The sequence below is a fragment of the Galleria mellonella genome, unplaced genomic scaffold (genome assembly GCF_026898425.1).
Source record: "Galleria mellonella isolate WM207_F2 unplaced genomic scaffold, CSIRO_AGI_GalMel_v1 utg21, whole genome shotgun sequence".
Lineage (NCBI taxonomy): Eukaryota > Metazoa > Arthropoda > Insecta > Lepidoptera > Pyralidae > Galleria > Galleria mellonella.
Window position 1 is genome coordinate 1,526,488 of NW_026442037.1, and position 24,345 is coordinate 1,550,832.

General features: G+C 33.7%; 1 protein-coding gene across 2 annotated transcripts in view; it reads right to left on the reverse strand.

The window, feature by feature from the left end:
* Positions 1-20,277, reverse strand: part of LOC113512973 (transmembrane protein 151B-like) — an 84,335-nt gene extending 64,058 nt beyond the window's left edge. For both annotated transcript variants that reach the window (XM_026896958.3, XM_031911066.2), the window contains exon 1: positions 19,892-20,277. In XM_026896958.3, coding sequence (XP_026752759.2) covers positions 19,892-19,942 — 51 coding nt within the window. In that variant the 5' untranslated portion in view covers positions 19,943-20,277. The remainder of the gene's footprint in view (positions 1-19,891) is intronic.
* Between the last annotated feature and the right edge of the window lie 4,068 nt (positions 20,278-24,345).

Below are 24,345 nucleotides of genomic sequence, written 5' to 3' on the forward strand. Positions count from 1 at the left end.
TGAACATTAGTCTTCCCCATAAAGGAGGTTTTGCCAGTAGTTGCCACGTTTGGCAGGAGGCTTGGCAACTACAGTTAGGCTTATACAGATGTTTTAAGAGCGACGCTGCTGCTCATCCCTTGTTCTCCCTCAATAACTGGAGGAACCCAATATATAGATATCGGATCGGTATCCACATTATCAATGCCTACTAATTATGTACAAAAATTTCCATCGTCTTAAATAAAATATCTACTATTATCTTATAATAAAAGGGAACAAACCAATAATGTTGGAATTAAGAGGTAAAATCTCTTCGAATTAATGTTATAGGAAGCCGTTTAAACAAACCTCTAATTAGTGATCCACTTGCCTTGTACTTTGGTTGTAATTTAAAAAGTTATTCGCCTCGGCAATTAATATTCTACGGCCGTGTCGGGTATTCTTCGATATTGCGGCTCTTTTTCTGTCTAGCTCTTATATTATACTGCTGATGTGCATCTATGCATCTAAATTACACGATTTGAGTTCACAGAGTCTTAGCAATATGATCTTATTTATTTATTTATTGAACACAAAAAATATAAAACATGAGTGCATTGAACCCTACACTACACGATAATAATAGGTCTTAATATATCATATATATACATATATAGATTTTTTTTAAATAATATACTTTTGGTGGGAACAATAAAGATTACTTATATCAACCGTTAATTAATATCCACTACTGAACATAAGCCTCCCTCATAAATGGGTACTTTGTCAGTAGTTGCCACCCTCGGCAGACGAGTTAACAACCACAGTCGCCTCTTATGACACCCACGGGAAAGGAAGCCGTGACCTATTCTATGCCGGGAGCATAAGGTTGAACAAAAACTAATATCTATCTATGATAATTCTTAAGTAATTATTAATATTATAAATGTGTATATCTATTACCCCTTGGCTCATTAACACCAGAGGGAGACGTTGTATAAAAGTCGTTTGCTTGGGCACCTCTGTCCCATTCGTGTTTCAACCGTGAAGCAGTTGTGTTTGCATGGCTGTGTTTTGGTTTGAAGGGTGGAATATGACATAAATTTACTGAGTACAGAGGAATAACACCTGAGTCCTCAGCAATGGCAACACATAGGGGGTATCATGGGCGAAACAGTATACTCTGTTATGTCCATGGCACTGCTCATGTCTATAGGCGACGGTTACCACTTTCCATCAGGTGGGCCGTCAGCTTATTTGCCATTCTAAGTTGTATAAAAAAAAATTAACAGCTTAATTAACAGTTATTCAATTAGATATAACTAAACGTGGTGTTAGGTTGGAGAAGAATTTAGGCTTCTTTCAACCAACTTCAAAAAGTAGTTAGTTCTCGTTTCGGTTGTTTTTTTATGTTTGTTATCTCAAAACACCGCCTGTTATAAAGCAATTAAGAAAAACCGTGCCTAAAGAATATACTTACAGATTGATATTTAATTATATAATAATAATAATTTTGACCAAAATCCGTTCAGTAATTTAATTTGAAATAAAAATAACTGGTTTTCTCACTATTGATATTTTTTTGTGGAACACAATCTTAAAGTTAATAATGATAAAGATAAATTTATTTGCAAACATATGTACATAGTAAGTGCAAAGACAAACTTGTTGTTCATTCAAGGATTTGTATAGTTCTAACATGTTTTGCTAACATTAGCGTGCAAAATATTATTTCTAGGACAGTGGCAATTTCAAGTGCCTTACAAAGTAAATCTATGCTTTCTATCTACCTATGCCTTACAAAATATATTAATGTTTTGTGAAGATTAGATATAAACTAAATACTTAATGTTATTGTAGGATTGTATAGGAGAGAACAATATTAACAAAACCATATTAACAAAGTCAAATAAAATCATATAAAATTCAAAACAAACAAAAAGTCAAATAAAAATATAATGTCAATAGCAAATGTCAAAAGAGAAACATATTAAAATTTATCACTTAAAAAATCGTCAACATTTTAGATTTTTTTTTTATTTCCAACTAATTCTTCAATAATGGAAAACATCGATTATAAACCAAATTAATTCAAGCGATGATAGCCTACCGCTACCGCTTCACTATAGATTCCAATATGCTTGGACAAATATGGTCACGTCAAGTTACGTTCAAAAAATTCGACCAATGTCTCTGGCTGCCCCATTAGCATAGGCGTATTTAAGAGGGGAGGGGGGAGCAGGTGGACCGTACCCACCCCAAAAATGTCTGGTGCCTATCCTGGATCCGAGCAGAAATGGATTTGTGTCTGAAAACACATATATATTCCTTTTTTAAAAGACCAAGCCTCTCTTATTATTTTAAATATGTTTTCCCAAACATACTTGGAAATGTGAGCATTATTTTGACAATCTTCTTCGAGATAAATAAAAAATGCCGTACTGGCCAGATATATGCAGGCAGCGGCCGGCAAAAGTTGTATGAAAATCCATATCTGTCGTGTTATGCGGCCAGATAAATTACTATGTAAACTCATATTTGTCCTGTAATTTAAAAATTGAATGACCTTTTACTTCAAAACATGGCTACCAAGGAGGTAACTACAAGTAATAAAAGATTTTATTTAAATTTCGAACTGGCTTGCAAATAGAAAGCTGTTTATTGAAAAAAAAAATACAAAGAAACATTATGGTGCGTGAAAAATTATTATTGTTCGTTATTCGTCATTGAACTTAAAAAGTAAATTTGTGTTTTTGATTTCCGCGCATTGTTTGAGAAAAGTACTATACAAGCCTTGGCCATAACTAGGCATTGATGGACTCACGTATATGTGCCTCGGCTACGCCTCGGCCCACATTTGCATATTTGTCCATCAATGCCTCAGTTGCTGGCCGCTGCAGTAATGTACTATAATACCCATTAGTGCTTATAGTCGTGAGTCGTCGTATATTTATTTGCCTTATTTTTATGTAGTTTTATTTCCGTACATTTTATGGTTACAGAGTTTTGTTTGGAAACTCTGGCGGCACGCCAGCCAATTTCTCTTCAACTTGCTATCACTTCTTGTACCATTATTTGTTCTGATCCTTTGCGGGCCGTATTTATGTTTACGTTAGCCAACTGAACAAAACTAATTTTGTAGGAGGTTTCGTAGTTTCTATGAAGATTATCACAGTAATAAATTATTATAAAAAACTAATAAATACGAGTACATGAAAGCTCATCGAATTATCCCGACTTTATTATTAAACGACCAAAAATTGGGTTTTTTTTTTTTCAAGTTTATAATATTCGTAAAAGAAAATCGTAACCAACTTCACAAAATAGAAAAATAAATTATACTGTTTCAAAAGTAATAGTATAGACCATAGATAAGGAGGGAGTAAATCCTTTCGCTTAAAAAAAATGTTGAAGTCATTGGACAATTAGTGAAGATATCATTTATATTAGTTACTAATTTAGTAAGAAATAAAAAGTATCCATAGATGACGAGATGTTTCATACACAGAAAATATGAAATATATTTAAATTTAGAACGCGGAAATGTGCACCATTAATATTTTTCCCCCAAATAAAGACAGCTTTCGTCATAATTAAAATAGAAAGAACTTGGAACTGTATTCTATCGATTCTAAAAAGAAATGTGAAAATCAATTCATATTGATGGCAATGACATCGTGTAACATAGACAATAAAACAGTCCTTATGAGAACCTCATTTCCGTTGACGTTTAACCCTTTGAGTGCCGACGAGCGCCATTGCGCTCGTGCGCATTGCAACTAAAAGTGCCACGAGCGTCATAGCGCTCGGGAAATCTGTCGCTGTTTAGCTTGCTATAAAAAAAATATTAAAATTGGATAATTTTTGGGGAAAGATACAGTTTTTTAGAGACAAGGGTAAATGACATCAATACGACAAAGATTTCTTTGGCATTTTTAAGTAGATATAAGTAAAAATCAATGGCACTAAAAGCGTTAAAAAATAACAGTCGAATGTTACAGATGATATAAAACCTTACCCTATTTTACTTTGTAAATGTTAATAAAACGACGGTAAACGAACAAACTCGACAAGTTTAGAAGTAAGTTTCTGTAAACACTTCCGTCGACTTCCGATTACTGCGCCAGGCTTCAGAACTGCACCTGAACCTTGTTATTTGTTTACTTATTCACAGTTTATTCCGTCAGATTTTTTCTTTTTTATAATAATTTAGAATAGCAATCACGCTGATAGCCCACCTGATGGAAAGAAATAACCTCCTTCGCCTTTGATACCACTGAGGACTACATCCCTCTTAAAACATCTCTAAAGCCTAACTGCGGTTGCCAACTCGCTTGCTAAGCGCGGCAACTACTGGCAAAACCAAGAAGGAGGCTTATGTTCAGCAGTGTTAAAGGCTGATATATTAATGATGATGATGATGATGAATAGTGTTTTATATATATTTTTTTATTACAACTTAAAATGGCAAACAAACTGACGGCCCACTTGACGGAAAGTGGTAACCGTCGCCTACAGACATGAGCAGTACCATGGACATAACAGAGTATACCGGGGCGAAGGGTTTGTTAGTAAAGAGGTCTAATAGCCCCATTTCTAGCAATATACCCTTTCAGGTCGACCTCCACGCGGTTCCCCCTGGGAGAAATCATTATTAATTCTTGTCGAATTCATCATGGTGGATTAACTGACCTGCATTCATTCTCACCCATCATCTTCCACTGGTGCCTCGTCGGTGTATACCGATAGCGCGGCCGGGGTTACTATTCCATTTTCACCCATTAAAAAAAGAGTATACCGAGTAAATAAATAAAAAAATATCAATAAAAAATAACAATAATAAATGTAAATTGATCATTAAAAAATGTATATTGCTCGCTTGTTAGCTTACTTTGTTAGTACCAGATAGAGTATTCGTAAGTATTAGCCGCCTTATACCGTTACACTGTTTACATTCAGCCGACTTATTTCCCTTAGGAAACTAAATTAGAAAACCGATTTCCAACGAGGAAAAAAAGCAATCGGTTTGCAAAACAGTTTTAGATAAGGGATTTAAATTTTCCTCGTAAAGTAATAAAAATTGTCTTTACCACAATTCACTGAGCATATTTTCTGCGAGATTACCACCACTCTTAGAATAGTTGGATTTGTTAACAAAGTTTATAGTCATTTTATTATGAACTAGCGGCCCGTCCCGGCGTCGCACTGGTGGACATTTTTACATTTTAAAAAGTGGCCATTAAGGCTGCACACGCGATGGAAGCTTAAAAATAGAGTAACTTCTCCCGTTTTCTCAACATTTCCCTTCACTGATCTGCTCCTATTGATCGTAGCGTGATGAAAAGTATACTATAACCTGTCCAGGAGTATGAAGAATAATTGTACCAAGTTTCGTTAAATTCCGTCGAGTAGTTTTTGTTTCTATAACGAACATACAGACAAATAGACAAAAATTTTACTGATTGCATTTTTGGCATCAGTATCGATCACTAATCACCGCCTGATAGTTATTTTGAAAATATATTTCATGTACAGAATTGACCTCTCTACAGATTTATTATAAGTTTAGAAGTATAGATGATATGTTAAAATCCACCTACGCTTTTTTTTTTTTAATGAATGGAATGGAACATGGAAGTCTCATATGTGCTATCAATGTAATCTGGCGCGGTGTATCACTGAAAGATGATAGATGAGAATGAATCAGGTCAGTTGGCCTTTAGTGATGGATTCATAAAGAATTAATCAAGATGATTTCCGGGGGTACCGCATGGAGATCGGCCTGATTTATTGCGAGCTATGGGGCTGTTAGATTCCGTTACTAACAATGCTTTTTCACCTCAGTTCAGCTGCGCTGTCGGTATATATTATACTAGCGAAATATCAATTAAGAATAATAGATGAGAGATCAGGTCAATAAATTAGTTCATCGTGATGAATCCCACAAAAATTAACCATGGTTTACAGGGGGAACTGCATGGAGGTTGACCTGGTAGTGTATATTGCTAGCAATGCGGATGTTAAATTTGATTACCACCCTTTCCTTTCCCGCGGGTGTCGTAAGAAGCGACCAAGGGAACTTAATGGCCAGGAGATAGGCAGCAGTGTCCCTCTTAATACATCACCAAAGCCTAACTACGGTTGCCAATCTATGTTCAGCTGTAAACAATTAACGGCTGATGTGATGATGATGATGATGGATGATGCTTATGAAAATTATATTTTATTTATTTTACGAGTTTATTATTATTATTTACTATTATTTTTTAATTTTTGAAAAATTCACATCTCCCACCTTAAGGAGAGGAGATGACAAACTAACCCAGGAGTTCAGGGCCCCAGGGAGAGAAATTATTATTATTTGACAAAATATTTTACCAGAGGGAGACTTTGTACAAAAGTCGATTGCTTGGGTACCTCTGTCCCATTCGTGTTTCAACCGTGAAGCAGTTGTGTTTGCATGGCTGTGTTTCGATTTGAAGGGTGGAATATGGCGCGAATTTACTGGGAACAGAACACCTTAGTCCTCAGAAATGGCAACGCATGGGGAGTATCATGGGCGAAACAGTATACTCTGTTATGTCCATGGTACTGCTCATGTCTATAGGCGACGGTTACCACTTTCCATCAGGTGGACCGTCAGCTTGTTTGCCATTCTAAGTTGCATAAAAAAAGAAATAATAATTAATAATAAAGAATAATGTTACTGTTTAATAGAATTTACCTTTAGTGTAACAAAGCATAAATTTTTATACTTAATATTCTAAGTGAACTAGATTATGCAGCCTGAAACAAAAGCGAGCTGTACAAGTAACTAGGTCAAATAATATCTGACCTTTAGAAGCAAATCGTGCACCTTATCAGGCGTGAAAGATCGTTACCTCGGTACCTAAGGTGGAAAGAGTTTACAATGTTGGCCATATCCATCTAATTATTCATATGGTACCTCTCTAGGTATAACCATTAACATCCGGGGGGAAAGGAATTGTTAGTAATGGCGTCAAATAGCCCCATTGCTACCAATATACGCTCTCAGGTCGACCTCCACACGTTCCCCTGGAAACCATCGTGAACAATTCGTGTTGAATTCGTCACGATGGGCTAATTGACCTACTTCATCCTCACCTATCATACTTCACTGGTGCTCCGCCAGTGTATACCGATAGCGCAGGTGGGGTACCATTCCATAATCATCCTATAAGAAAAAATCATAAATTATATTATTTAATAGTGTCAAAAGAAAATTATAATATTTCCGTATACATGTGACAGGCAATAATCAATCATATGTCCTTATTCCCTGAGCATAAAATAAGATTGTCTTCCTCTTTCACCATCCATTTAAGCTGACAACGATTAAGTGTTATTTAGTACTTACTAAAAATCCATAGCAATATTATAAAACTGTATAATTAAAGGTTTTTATAAAATAACCGACTTCAATTAAAGCAAAACTAGGATAGTTTAATTTTTAAATAAAAAAAGTTATTTTTATTTAAAAATTAAGCTACCCAACCCACATTCGATAATTTTTTTACGGGATTAATCTGTAAATGTATAATCAATTCAGATAAAAAAAATCTCCAATTCGATCCAGAACTGACGGAGTTATGAAGCAACAAACATAAAAATGTACAACCAACCGAACCTCCTTCTTTTTGAAGATGTTTGAAAAGTTAATCTATTTGTTTTCAAATAGTCATGAAATATTTAGTACCGTTAAAGATGAAGTACCTAGGACAATTATTTTTTATTCAACAAAACTCACAGGCATCCCCCATAGACTACCATAAAGAACGGTCCTGAGCTATCTGCATCCACTGACTTACTGCAATGTATTTGAGGTCGTCATTCCGTTTAGTGGATGGTCGTCTCACCAGAGGGAGACTTTGTACAAAAGTCGATTGGATACCTCTGTCTTATTCGTGTTTCAACCGTGAAGCAGTTGCGTTTGCATGGCTGTGTTTCGGTTTGAAGGGTGGGATATGGCGTGAATTTACTGGGTACAGAGGAATAACACCTGAGACCTCAGGAATGACAACGCATGGGGGGTATCATGGGCGAAACAGTATACTCTGTTATGTCCATGGTACTGCTCATGTCTATAGGCGGCGGTTACCACTTTCCATCAGGTGGACCGTCAGCTTGTTTGCCATTCTAACTTGTATAAAAAAAAAATTTTTGAAGTGCAGAGTCCCCACTCAGAAACCTTTCTCGCCCATCGGTTGTCGGTTCTTCAAGCTATGTGACCTACCCATTGCTACTTCAGCTTCCTTATTCTTTGGGTTATGACAACAGTAAATTCATAAATTGTCATAATTAGAATTAAAATTTCATATAATATGATATTCAATAAAGAAATTAAAATTTAACTAACGTGGGTGCAAATGTCTTTTCCAAATTCAATGGTTATCAATACAAACGAATTTCTACGAAACCACTTCCCGAATTCGAATGCAAATTGACTTTTTCCCCAGAAATTTCCGCTTATGTAATTGTATTACACGGTATTTTGTATTCTCCTAAAGGAATTCTGAACAATAAAACGAAGACAAACAGTGTACGACTCAAGCAAACAATTTTAGTAATCAAAAATACGTCACTTTTATTTTTATAACTTTACAAATCTTTGGTTTTTTTTATAACACAGGGGGTAAACGAGCATGCGGCTCACTTGATGGTAAGTGACTACCACCACCCATGTGCGCCCGCAATCGACGGAATTGCGGGTGTGTTGTCGATCTTTCAATAATTATCCATAAAAAAAAACCGACTTAAATTGTAACAAAGCCATTTATTTTCAATTAAAAACTAAAGCACTATACTGATTTTGATTAAATTTCTATGGGATTCTTTATCTTTAAATAAAAAAAATAATTTCCAAATCGATGTATAACTGACGAAGTTATGAGATATCAAATATAAATACATCCTTCGTTTTAAAGTCGCTTAAGAAGGAATATATTTTATTGAGACTTTTTATTTTAGTCTTTACAATATAATTATTTTTAATTATAAATTAATTTATAATTAATATAACATTGTATACACGAATGTATAACAAATTTATTTATATATTGTAAAATTAATTTGTAACTTTAAAAAATATATATTCATATAATTTGCATGCATTAGCTGAATATGACCGCCTTTTGTACTATACTATACTTATCGAAAATTGTTCAAAAAAATCCTGTAATGTCGGTGCAATAAAGTATTAAATAAAATAAATAAATATGGATCTGTCTACTTATTAAATAAGAACTATATCACCTATTCGAAGCAGATAAAGTATTCTATTCTTACTAGTAAAAATAACAGTTTATTATTATGAAGCCTTGATGGAGTTACTATAATTGGATTAGTTGATTGAATCATGTGCGATATTGCTTGATTAGTTCCGTACTCAAAGAGAATCCTCAGTAGGTAGGTGCGTTGTCTATGCTTATATTACATACTTGTATTACTGGCACGGAACGCTCTGGTTAGCAATAGAATATTACATAACATTAGCGGTGAGCGAATCCGGATGATTTTGTTATTCGAATTTTATAATTCGATTACTAAATTATTAATATACTAATTTTCTCAGTCGAAAGATTTTAATAATTAGTAATTCGAACTAAATCACTATTAATGAAAACAAAGTTCTTTCCCTATAACCATTATCTTATTAATCGGGTATCATAATCATCAATCATCGGTATCAATAATGGATAATGACTGACGAGCAAAAAAATTCCAACTGTCAAGTTCTCTCATTTAAAACATACATCATATGTAATTACTACAAATTTACTTTGATAGGTAAGCTGCTACTTTTCACTAAATATATTAAATTGGCAACGCTCTTGACCATTAACAAAAAAAGGACATTCCAAGCGATCGACTCAACTCGGCTACGTTCGTATCGACTCGTACATGAACAGCTAGATACTAATAATTGATTTTAGCAATTAGTAGAAAAATTCAGTGAATTAAATTTGTAATCGAATGAAATTACTAATCGGATGAAATCAGTAGTCTAATATATAAAATTAGTAATTAATTGATTTGAAAATCATTCGAATAATCCGAATGAATTGCCTATTCGAATAGTTAGTAGAATATTTAGTATTCAGATTAGTAAATTCGCGCATCACTACCTAACATTTTTTTTTTTATACAACTTAGAATGGCAAACAAGCTGACGGCCCACCTGATGGAAAGTGGTAACCGTCGCCTATAGACATGAGCAGTACCATGGACATAACAGAGTATACTGTTTCGCCCATGATACCCCCCATGCGTTGCCATTCCTGAGGACTCAGGTGTTATTCCTCTGTACCCAGTAAATTCACGCCATATCCCACCCTTCAAACCGAAACACAGCCATGCAAACACAACTGCTTCACGGTTGAAACACGAATGGGACAGAGGTACCCACGCAATCGACTTTCGTACAAAGTCTCCCTCTGGTAGCATAAAAACATGTTTAATGTTTTTTTATAAATGTATTACATATTGTTCTTTGCTACAGGTATTAAAAACCGCACGCATCGAAAATTACCACTGTCCCACTCGTGTTTCAACCGTGAAGCAGTTGTGTTTTTATGGCTGTGTTTCGGTTTAAAGGGTGGGATATGGCGTGAATTTACTGGGTACAGAGGAATAACACCTGAGTCCTCGGGAATGGCAACGCATGGGGGGTATCATGGGCGAAACAGTATACTCTGTTATGTCCATGGTACTGATCATGTCTATAGGCGACGGTTATCACTTTCCATCAGGTGGGCCGTCAGCTGATTTGCCATTCTAAGTTGTATAAAAAAAAATAAAAAAAAATGCACGCGTTTTATTAAACTTTTAATTGGACTTTTCTGCTATTACAAACACTTCAAGTATTCATAATTATAAAGTAGAATTATTTATAATTTTTATAATACAAACGTCAGCGATATAAAAACCCTCTTCAACAATATTATTATATTTTTTTTCCATTTTCCTCTTTTATGCTATTTTAAACGGAAAAATTCCATAAATTGGTAATTTTTAATAGGATCAGTTCCTAGTATTTGGCATAACATCACATGTGTTTTTTCAATCTTTTTATTGGACTTTCTTACTATTACGAACAATTAGATTGATAGATATCTTTTCATAACCGGCGAGCGTGTATGAAAAGATTGATGAATGTGGAAGAAGCGAAAGAGGTTTGTTTGAATCGAAGCATTTGGTGTTCCATTGTTTCTGCCTACCCTAGTGGGAGACAGGCGTGACAGATATGTATGTATGTATGTAGATTAATAGATATATAATTTATTTGCATTACTTACAGCATACAAATAATAACAGTCATAGATAGACATTCACAATAATATTGTAAATGCAAAAGTTTATAACGACGGATGAATGTCTGTTACGTAAAAACTTAACCTAAAACGGATTTGAATGAAATTTAGCAAATTTGAAATAAATATTGACCAGAGGGAGTCTGGTGAATCTCTATCAAGCGGACGAAGTCGCAGGTAAAAATTTGTATCGTATAATTGTGAAACGAATGTTAATTAAGTAGTCACAACACACCAAGCGAATTAATGAAGAAGTAAACATTCATTGGGTCGATTCAATAGCGCCATTCCGTATCGGAAATTGAATAGTAGTAATTGAACCGTAATTAGCTGATATCTCACCAATACCTAACTAATCACAGCTAATTGGCATCTTCTATCTAGTAGTTCGAATGTCTCTCAAGATATACCTACCCGTGTACTCGATATACAGTTTACCTTAAAAGTCCATATACATTTAGGACATTGTCCTTGTAACCTTGAAAATATAAACGTGGCAAACATGTAATTGTATTTTTTTTTTATAATATGTGCTAAAAACCTAATTGTATAGAGGATAATTTATTACTTATCATCATCATCATCATATCAGCCGTCAACTTTCCACTGTTGATCATAGGCTAACATTACTGGGGAGTTTTGTCAATAGTTGCCACGCTTGGCAGTCGAGTTAACAACTGCAGTTATGTCTAACTGGTGGTGATATTGTAAGAAGGACGCTGTTATCTATCCCTCTACCATTGAGTCCCCTTAGTCGCCAACAACCCCCCCCCCCCCTTTCTCAATTGGGAGGCTTACGTTCAGCAGTGAACAGTAAAAGGCTGATAACAAACGCTTTTCTTACTGCACTGCACGCATAAACATAAATACGACTCCGTAAGTAGCATACAATTGTTATGTGGGTTAAAAACATATAAATAATACAAATAACAGAGCTATATTTCCCTACAATCTTACTCTATAACGACATGGAGAATTCTACTAAATAAAACTAGTTGCTTGAATTATTAAAAACCTGTTATTATCCTTATGAAACATAAAAAGATAAAATAAGACTGCTATCAATAATTCATAACGAATAATTTATTTGCCAAGCAAGTAAAAGTCTCTTTGTTTAACCAAAAGGAAAAAGGTGTGGTTTTATAATTAATCATAATAAACTCACGCCTATTAGATTATAATAATTGGCTGAAGTTCATTTTGATTGTGACTGTGTTCACGCGCGGCTGATTCTGAACGTTGCGGCTTGATCGTCGGTGTGGGAGCAAGTGGCTTCAATTCGATTAGAAACTGCGGTAATGTAATGGAATATTGCGGTATTGTGGTACCAAGTATTTGTTACTTATTATAAGGGAATTGTTATAAGCTTTCGTCTACGTGGAATCTAATATTATCCGGTTGCGTGCGTGTGGCTCTAAAAACCTTTTATTTTTATGCGACTATAGGGAAAAAGTGGAAGAGAGAGAGGAATATTTCATCTGTGTAATGTAGATGTTGAACTAAGAAATATTTATATATATATATATATTTTTTTATACAACTTAGAATGGCAAACAAGCTGACGGTCCACCTGATGGAAAGTGGTAACCGTCGCCTATAGACATGAGCAGTACCATGGACATAACAGAGTATACTGTTTCGCCCATGATACCTCCCATGCGTTGCCATTCCTGAGGACTCAGGTGTTATTCTTTTCTTTTTCTACTATGTATTTCTGTACACAGTAAATTCACGCCATATCCCACCCTTCAAACCGAAACACAGCCATGTAAACACAACTGCTTCACAGTTGAAACACGAATGGGACAGAGGTTTAAAATCAATTTAGAATTTAGGTCTGTTCATCAATTGATTACGTGTGGTCCCGGCATAGAATAGGCTACCCCATCCTTTCCCGTTGATGTCGTAAGTGGCGACTAAGGGAACTTAACTTCGAGAGATGGACAGCAGTGTCTCAACGAGAAGTAGTGAAAATCCTCCTTATGAGGAAGGCCTATATTGAGCAGTGGACAAGTACCCGCTAATATAATAATCAAATATTTAAATAAAATTTAAATAAAAAAAATATATCATAAGAGTATGTATTAATTATTCTTATTATACTATTATTATACTAAGTTTTCTTATGTTTGTCACTTGTATGTTTTTTTTATTGTTTTCTTGGTGTCAGTTTATGTAATCGATGACTTAAGAAAATGTTGTGTACATCTGTAATTGGTGTAAATGCAAGATGCAAGCCCTGTATATCAATTAAAATTAATGTCTGTATTTACACTGTTGATATACCTTTTAAAAATAAAATAAAAAAATAATATAACTCTAATTCTTGACAGTTTAATAACTTAATCAAACTACATAAAATTCACAATACATATAAATAATATTTGGGATGTTGAAGAAAATAGATTACTTTTATGGCCGTTAATCAACATATTACGGACAAGCGAACAAAGTCACAGGTAATGACTAGTTATCCATAATATAGATGAGAAACATCATATTTCAGTGCCACGTGAAATATGCAAAAGCTTAAAAAATGAACCGAACAGGTTCTATGTAGGCAGATAGAATACGCGACGGGAACATTACCGCGGGCCGCGTGTCATTGTGCTCCAAGATTTATGATACTCCATCCCTCTTATTGTGCTGCCGAGAGTGGAGGGTTAGCCTTTTTCTGGCCAACCGCCGTAATATTTAGACAGTTTTGTAATGTTGTGCTCTCATTTTGTCTATATTAACGTTATCTACTTATTACTCATTTTGTTATGTTATAAAGAGGACGAACAAGCATGTGGCTCGCCTGATGGTAAATGATTACCACCGTCAATAGGCATCCTGCAACATTAGAGAAATTGCAGGTGTATATTTCCGACTTTTAAGAAGGAATATATCTTTTTCTTAAAAATTTCAATGTCGTCTCTGTTCATAAATTGATAATTAAAAAAATAATAGTAAGAGAAGTAAAGTCATCTTGTGTTTTCTAAAACATTATTTATAATCAATATTTAGGTTATTTAATTATATAAATAACTGCAATTTTATTATCGTTATGCATATAATAAAAAAAAAACTTTAATCTCTAAGAATTTAATTAGACTTAAATTAATTTTACCAGAGGGAGACTTTGTATAAAAGTCGATTGCTTGGGTACCTCTGTCCCATTCGTGTTTCAACCGTGAAACAGTTGTGTTTGCATAGCTGTGTTTCGGTTTGAAGGGTGGGATATGGCGTGAATTTACTGGGTACAGAGGAATAACACCTGAGTCCTCAGGAATGGCAACGCATGGGGGTATCATGGACGAAACAGTATACTCTGTTATGTCCATGGTACTGCTCATGTCTATAAGCGACTGTTACCATTTTCCATCAGGTGGGCCGTCAGCTTGTTTGCCATTCTAAGTTGTATAAAAAAAGACTAGATCCTATAAATCATGGTGCGGATTTTTAAATATAAGATATATTCATAATTAGTGACTCTATTGTTATGAGGTAGGTTGGTTTATGTACATGAGGAACGGAGATTCATCGATTCTTGAAATACGAGCTAGTTTCAGTTCAGGTATTGGCGCGTAATTTTACTATAATGCAATGGTACAGCCACATTTGTATTATACTTTATATGTAAACCTATATACTATATTATTCATTAGTATAAATGAGATTAATAAAGTGGCTTAAACACAAATGTTTAAAGTACCTTTTTACTATTAATACATTGTTACATAATTGTGACCTTAACATAAATTACAGTTTTGCTAAGTATTAAAAAAAATATTCTAGTACAGAAAAAGAAAAATAGTGTTATTATTTTATATATGACTGTATATATTATAGTATATATGTATATAATCCCATTTATCAGAAACGTTTGATCTATATTCTTTTAATATTTATACAAACACTACAAAAATAAATTGACCTTTCTATTTACATGAATTTTGTTTGATTTTTAAACATAAATAAAATATATTAAAAAATGTTATTTCGTAACCATTGAATAACAATTTTATTCTGAAACTATTTATTATAATTATAATACCATATATATTTATGTATGCATAAATACTATGTTATTTTTATAACATACTTTTTTTTTGTTTGATGTGTGAAAATGGTATGGTAACCCCGCCTGCGCTAGCGGGATACACTGGCGGGGCACCAGTGAAAGGTGATAGATGAGAATGAAAACAGGCCAGTTAGCCCATCATAATGAATCCACCAGGAATTAACCATGATAGTTTCCAGGGGGAACCGCGAGGAGGTCGACCTGGTTGGATATATTGCTAGCAATGGGATTCTTAGTCTCCATTACTAACAATCCCTTTCCCCCCTGTATAATATACTTGTGCACGACGTCTGTTACAGGCAGCTTGATCAAACATTTTTTATACATAAATAAATCTTTTAATATTATTTTTTATTAGCGCGTTTTATGTTCATAAGCTTCTTACTTTTATTATTGTTAGCTTATAACGTAAAAACGGCTGTACTGATTTCGTTAGAATTTCCTTTATAGGTGCATTATTACGTTTTTAAGTTTTATATTTACACATTTACTCCACTTACTGAGTATATATTTAGTTATATATCTTATTTTTTCCTATTCACGTACACAATAATATAAAAGTTGGCCATATTTTAGCAAAATCGTTGTAAAATATTGTACATAATTTACATTGGATACATAAAAAAGATTTCATATTCAATAGCCGTTTTATCCCATACAAGCATACAGTCAACCTTTGAGAAGCTGAAAGAAAACTATAGAATGTTCGAGAATAAAAATGTGTCAGCTAAAAATAAAACTTAATACCTAGTTAAAATTATACATATTTTTCAATAATAAGTAAATAAATATATTAAACCGTACCAGTATAAATATAAATGTACCTATTTATATGTAGATCTTGTATTAATCTCTCTAATTGTAATTCTATCTAATTGAAGTCATTTCAATTCGAAACATTATATTATTAATAGAAATCATGCATGAAATGGAATACTTATCTGAATTGCATATACCTGTATGTACATACATGTAGAAAATTTATAGATTAGGACAGAAAAAAACAGACAACCAAAATAGAGTAAGGTGAAATACGTGGGAGTATGTAATAGATCGTTTTAGATTTATTTAGGACGTATCTTTGTTTGGCCAAACACCCTTCCAACTCAATGACGTAAATGGTACAAATAATCGATTGTTTATTGCAGGGTAATTATTTACGATAATAACAGAATATCCAGTTTACTAATAGTGGGGTTATGGATTGTATTGCATTCATGGACAAATATAGTATATTACTATATTAGGCTTCACATTTTATTAGTATAATTAATGGAAAAGTTTGTAACGATGGATATCCTTTACCAATATACATTTATTGTTTCACGTAAAAACTAACGAATAGGTAGAATGAAATTTGGTGCACGGGTAAATTACATCCTAACTTAATACATAGGATACTTTATGTACTCACTCATACAGGTGATAAATAAAGTAAGTTATCAAGACACAACTAGTATGTCTCTAGATAATCAAATAAATTTTTTGATCAAAAAATTTTTCCGGCATCAGTTTCATTGTTCGGAGGACACGTGAAACCCTTCGTAATACATGAATGGCGTATACAAGCAATTATTACAATAATATTAATAGTAATGTGGGTAGTTCTAAAAACTAGCGATAACACTGGATCGGCGCGTTTAGTTTCCTCTATAAGTCGAGGTACAAAATTGTAATAAAAATATGTTATTCAGCAGTGAAATTGATAAAAATACATTGTTTTAATAACATATTTATTAGATTTATTTAGAAGCAAAACGTTGTGTAGTGAGCTTTTAAAACGAGTCTGGGCTCGAGCTTTCGCAATATGGCTTGAGGCTGAAGCTCGAGCCTTCATAGGAGACTCGAGCCTTCATAAGAGACTCGAGCCTTCAATGAGTCGAAGACTCGGGAAACTCGAGCCTTTTAACAATTCTACTTCGTATACAGCTAAAACAGTCGAGAAATTATTACGACTAAAAAGCTACACCTTCACACGAGTAATAATAATAGTTTCATTATTCGAAAATTTTCTCGTTACTCAATTTTTATTCCTTAGGCATTCGGCGGCAATTTCTTTTTATTCATTAACCGGCCCTTGAATATTTTTAACTCTACTGATTTTCGCGTGGGCACTTTGACAAAAAAGTAAAGGACTCATTTCGTTTATTCTAAAAAGACTGTATAAATGTCATTTTGAAATGTCATTAGGTGTAAAAAAAGCATATTGGAATTTATAACCTATTTTAAAGTTTACAAATCATTCACATTTGTTTTTTTACGCAGCTTTGAATGGCAAACAAGCTGACGGCCCACCTGGTGGAAAGTGATAACCGTTGCTTATAGACGTGAATAGTATTTTGAATATAACAGAGTAATGTAATAACAATTTAGTCATCTATTAGAAAAATATTTTTCATGTATCACAGTATCCTGAAAAGTGCCTGGAAAGAAATTAAGAAAAGAATTCTGTAACAATAGGCTTTTTTATCTACTCCCAACGCATTTATTTATTTTATTTATCTATTTCGTTACTTTTTTATTTTTTTTATTTATCTGTCAATTGGGTCTTTGGGTGCTTTAGTGAATGAATGAATGAGTATACTTTATTTGCATTATACAATATAGGAAATAAGCAAGACAATTAACAAATGTAACGATACAGTTGTATAAGTAGAGTAAGGCGGTCTTATTGTTGAAAGCAATCTTCTCAAGATATTATTATTATAATTATTATGGATAAAATCGCCGAATTGACTGGTACCCATTCAGGAATCAAGACAGCTTTCAGGTATGGGCAAAAAGGGTTAAATACATAAATACTTTATAATATGGTCAAGTTAAATTTATGGTGAATATAGGGAAATGTAAAACTTTCTATTTGAATACATAGACAGTAAAGTTTAATATTTCCTGAAATTTCGACAAGATAGATAGATAGATAGATAGATAATTTATTTGCATTACTTACAGCATACAAATTATAACATATATTGATATACATAAAAAGCGATATAACATAAATGATAAAAAAAAATACATAAAGCTAAATACAATTTATCGTTTGTGCGTGTGCCATAACAATACAAAATGGTCACAACTCAGTTTATTGCTTCGCCCTCAAAAGAGCAAAGCACTGATATTCTGTTACGGCCAAAGGGAATAGGGTAACAATAAAACAATACCACCAGATTATGCATACAGTAATTAGACAGATATACAGTAAACAGACAGATATGACAAACAAGAACGAGTCTACACAAATGAAGTCGTATAAAAACGATAGTAATCCAAGCCTGAACTTGATATTCAAAACGATATTCACTATGTTCATGTCTAAATTAAAAAGTTGATGTACCTCGCCATTACATTATATTTTATTTATTATTTAAAATAATTTCATCACAATTTCCATCATTTACTTATATTGTCAATATCTTTATTAATTTATTGACATTTAATAATTTAATTCCATTTTAATATTTATCAAACACAAAGCATGCTGTGGTTGCCTCTAAATGTAAGAACAGTTAGATCTAATCCACTTTTGTATTGTATTGAAATTTTTAGCTATATCTTATGTTGGTGATCCTATAAATAAATAAATAAATAAAAGATTCATAAGAAATACATAGCCGATTTTCCATGGTACCTAGGTACCTATTTATTATAGATACTCTATAGTTATATACATAAGGCACATTTTGTTGGATAAAAATAGAATAGTAACACCGCCTGCGCCATCAGTATATGTTAGTGGGGCATCAGAAAATGATGATAGATGAGAATAAAAACAGGTTGGTTAGCCCGTCGTGACAAATCCCACAAGAATTAACCAGAATGGTTTCCAAGAGTAACCACGTGAAAGTCGACCTGATAGTGTATGTTGCTAGCATTGGGACTGGTTATCCCTATTACTAACTATCGCTTTCTCATCTATCATCCCTTATTGGTGCTCCGCCAGCGTAGTAACGCAGGGTTGCCATTTCATTATCACTTATTAAAAAAAAAATGAGGCGCCCATAAACGCCTTTTTAGGAGGTGTTATCGAAAATACTATGATATACTAAAATCACGATTTTCGTATTGCAGTGGAAAGAAAAAGTTGCGTAAATAAGGTACTTGGTTTGATTCCCGGTTTGGTCACTTTTAGAAATAAACTTTTTATTATTTGTCTCCGACGTGAGTATTCTGTTGGTCCCTCAGTTAATAATCAAATGAAATACCTATTTTTAAAAAGTAGACACTCGATTATCGTAGTAGGCATTAGTCAAATTAATAAAAGAAACAGAATTAAAAACTTTATTTTGTTCAGTAGCTATTGAATTACCAGTTTTGATGGATTAAAATGAAATAAAGGTACTTAAGTAATAAATAATTCGATAAGCTCAGTTGTATTCTTAAATTATTCCTTTCAACTCTATTTTTTTTTTCTACAAAAATAAAATAACATAACGCAATGCAGATTTTATGTAACAAAAGGGAGCATTCTTGGATCTGATCCAAATCGCAAGGATATCAGTTACATAATCGAGAAATAAGAAACACTACTCACCAAGTCCTCGTCGTCGTCCGAAAAAATATTCGATCTCTCTTGTGCCGTCATGTCGCCGTGATCAGTATCCACAATCCAAAACAAACCCTCATGGCTCACACAAAAACAATACACCTAGCTCCATCACTAAAACACCAACTGCATCCAAACTCGCCCTATCAAGATGCACCTCCCAATTCAGTCATTTTTACGAAACGTTCTATTTTTAAAGCAAAAACAAAACGCAAATTGCAAATAAAAAGAATAAGTTCCTCTGAATTCCGAACACGCGAATTCGAATTTAAATCGAAAAACAAATGAGTGTCGGTGAGAAGTTCGAAATTCGAAACGGGTCGGGCGATCCGAGCGAAGTATAAACGCTTACTGCGGCGGAGGGCGGGCATGGAAAGCACTGCAGCGTCACGTAACCATGGATACGCGAAGGTTTTCTATGCGGGGAATAGCGCGCCTGCATGCATCAAGGTAGATAATATCATTTTAATAAATAAAGTGAATTAGTTCCCCTGAATTCCCGCCAGGGCCAGTGCCTTACCTATTAATGAAAAGTATTCTTTTAAATTGATGAACTTTATGTGGCTTTTTAGCTACGGTTTTAAGCTTTTTGCAGTTTTATGATAAATTGTGTTTTCTGAAATAGTTTACATAAAAAGACTGTATATCTAATTCTCGTACTTCTTTAACGTTTCAGGTATGTATATGTATACCTCGCAAGAAATACTAATCTGTATAGTTTCGTATTTCTACCGCTTTCCACACGATTGCTTTCAGGATTTCGTAGAATCATATTAATTTTGATATCTCTCACGTAGAACTGTAATATTCAAGAGCATTCCTTTCATAGGATGTGTTAACGATTTCTATTGCATCCTTACAGTTGTGAATTTAATATTAATGGAATATACAGGTGGCACAGATCGTTAGCGTCCTTTTGACATTTATTTATTCATATACACTTTATTGCACCATTCATAAAAGTAATTAACACAGTTCATTTTAATGAGAAGTAATACAAAAGGCGACTTTATCACTAAACAATCTCTTCCAGACAACCTTTGTGTAGAGGGCATTGTGAAAAAAGACAAAAGTATTATATATATATTAGTATCTACATAATAGTGCGTCACATACCTTTTGTCTTATATATATATATATATATATATATATATATATATATATATATATATATATATATATATATATATATATATATATATATATATATATATAATGGTTTATGTATATAGGTTTTGAAGTTACCTAAGTTTTGACATTTTAACTGACGAACTTATTCTATTTCAAATCACAGTTGTACAAGAGACTCAATAAATTTTAATGGATGTTAATGGAATGGTAATTCCACCTGTACTAGTGGTATACGCTAGGGAAGCACCAGTGAGGGATGGTAGGTGAAGGTGAAAACAGGTCAATTAGTCCATCATGATGAAATCACTAAGAATTCATCAACTACGTGGAAGTTGACTTAATTTCACCATGTATATTGCTAGTAATTGCTATGTGGGCCACTCCGTCCTTTACCAGGGGTGTCATAAGAGACGACTAAGGAAACTTAATGGTCGAAGAAGAAAGAAAAAGAATGAGCAGCAGCGTTCCAAACATCACTAAAATATAACTGCGGTTGCCAACCTACCTGCCAAGCGTGGCAATATGCCCCCCCTACCATCCCCTATTTCTCCTTACGAGTGATATAATTGTAATAATAATTTCTCATCATTGTCATTATCGTCATATATAATTTAGAGTCAACCATGCTTGGCTAAGCCCCGCATGGCTGAACATTTTACCCCCATAAAAAGGGAGAAGTTAAATACAAAATATATTAAATTAATATATATATATATATATATATATATGATAATACAATAATAATATGATGTAATAATAGTATTAATTACCAGTATTGTAGACGGAAAACTATTATTTTAATATCGCATAGTATCTGATAGGTAAATCAATAGGAAAGCTTACGTGGCGTCTATCGGCTTTTACTTCAACTGCGAACATGACTAGTACAGAGAGGTGGTTGTTTAATTAACGCTGCATTAGCATTGAAATGCAATGGATTCATTTAACTGCATAGTGACGTCATAGAACAATTAATAACGGAACTAATAACTTGTTAATAGATATTTTTGCATTTTTTGATAATAATATCATAAAATAGCAAAAATAGCAACATATACACATACTTACTAATATAAATGTGAGGATAAGCTTGTTTGATGGAATCTCTCGATGCCACGACGGTTTAAGCAATCATTATGAAATTTGATAAGGACTATGTGAAAAGAGAAAGGACACAGGCTACTTTTTAATTCAATCAATAAATATATTTTTTCATGCAACTTAAAATAGTAAACAAGCTGACAGTCTACCTGATGGAAAATGGTTACCGTCGCCTATAGACATGAGCAGTACCATGGACATAACAGAGTATACTGTTTCACCCATGATACCCCCCATGCGTTGCCATTCCTGAGGACTCAGGTGTTATTCTTCTGTACCCTGTAAATTCACTGCCATATCCCACCTTTCACATTATATGATATATCTTGGTCACGCGGACGAAGTCACGGGTAAAAGCTAGAAGTATTAGAATCTTTAATAAAAAAAAAATTTTTTTTGACCATTTTGGCTGTGTAGAGCGATAACAACCCTTCACCTTCCGATGCCTACGAGTTCAGTGTCCGTACGAAACAATAATAATCACGAGTACGTCTATTTGTATTAGTCTTGATTTCTAGTATAACATGTATGGCATGTATAACATATATGTATTTACAACAAAAAATAAATAAAAAAAATAATGTTTGTCTATCAGTAAGGACTAGAAGATCCTTTATTACGCTCCAATGTATTCAGATATTTTTTTTTTCTTAAATAAGCTATATTATTTCTATTTGACCTATAATCTAAGCATAGAATGGGCCATGCTTTTCTCTACCGTGGGTGTAAGAGGTGACTAAGGGAACTTGATGGTAGAGGGATGGGCAGCAGCGTCCCTTTTTAATCAAATCAAAGTCTAACTACCCTTGCCAACCCGCCTGTCAAACGTAGCAACTGTTACCAAAACCCCCCAAGGGGGAGGCCCTACGTTCAGCAGTGGACAGTCAGTGGCAGATATAGTATATCATTTATGTACCTTTAATATAAACCCAATCCGTCTTAGCATAATAAATTAAAATTGCGATAGACATGTGTTCAATACCAGCTTAAAAGCCTTACTACAAAAATATGTTTAACGTCTATTTATGGGGAGAAAGGGATTGTTAGTAATGGAGACTGAGAATCCCATTGCTAGCAATATACCCAACCAGGTCGACCTCCTCGCGGTTCTCCCTGGAAACTATCATGGTTCATTCCTGATGACTCATGATGGGCTAACTGGCCTGTTTTCATTCTCATCTATCACCCTTCACTGGTGCTCCGCCAGCGTATCCCGTTAGCGCAAGGGCGGTTACCATACCATTTTCACCCATAAAAAAAAAGTCTATTTATACTTAAACAAAGGAAAATTTCTCTTACAAAAAATAAAAGGTACTTAAAGAAATGTTTTATTACAATAGTTTATATATCTTAGTATATACATTTACACATAAACGTTTTTACACTGACTAAACAATGTTTAATTACTTAGAAAGACATCTGTAAAGTACTGTTGAGATAAATAGTGTTTTAAATTATGTTTGTAGTATGTTTAGCTCCGTATAAAATACTTATTTTATTCGTAACTATATTAACATGGAGCCAAAAAGAAACATGTCGATTACAAAAATTTACCAGAGGGAGATTTTGTACAAAAGTCGATTGCTTGGGTACCTCTGTCCTATTCGTGTTTCAACCGTGAAGCAGTTGTGTTTGCATGGCTGTATTTCGGTTTGAAGGGTGGGATATGGCGTGAATTTACTGGGTACAGAGGAATAACACCTAAGTCCTGTCTTGGGGTGTCATGGGCGAAACAGTATACTCTGTTATGTCCATGGTACTGCTCATGTCTATAGGCGACGGTTACCACTTTCCATCAGGTGGGCCGTCAGCTTGTTTGCTTTCTAAGTTGTATAAAAAAAAAAAAGAATAGTTAAATTACTGACCGAAAAATTCGTCCTACTAAGGGTTCTTTGCACAATTTTCGTACGGAACCCTAAAAATATAGATTGTTATCCAAATACGGCCCTAAAATACAAAATATACAATAGCGGCAAACCAATTATCCTAATTGTCCGAACCATTAGTCTCCCCGAGACAATATACAGTTGACAGTTCTATACAATCGTCCAATAGTCGACCAAATAAATAATGGCCATTATTATACTTCGAAGAGTAACAGAAGGAGTTTTTAAGAACTTTTTCTAGACAATTCATTATTTATGTTAACATTACTCCTACTATTCATCAACACCATCTCAGCTATTATTGGTCTACTGCTGAACGTATGC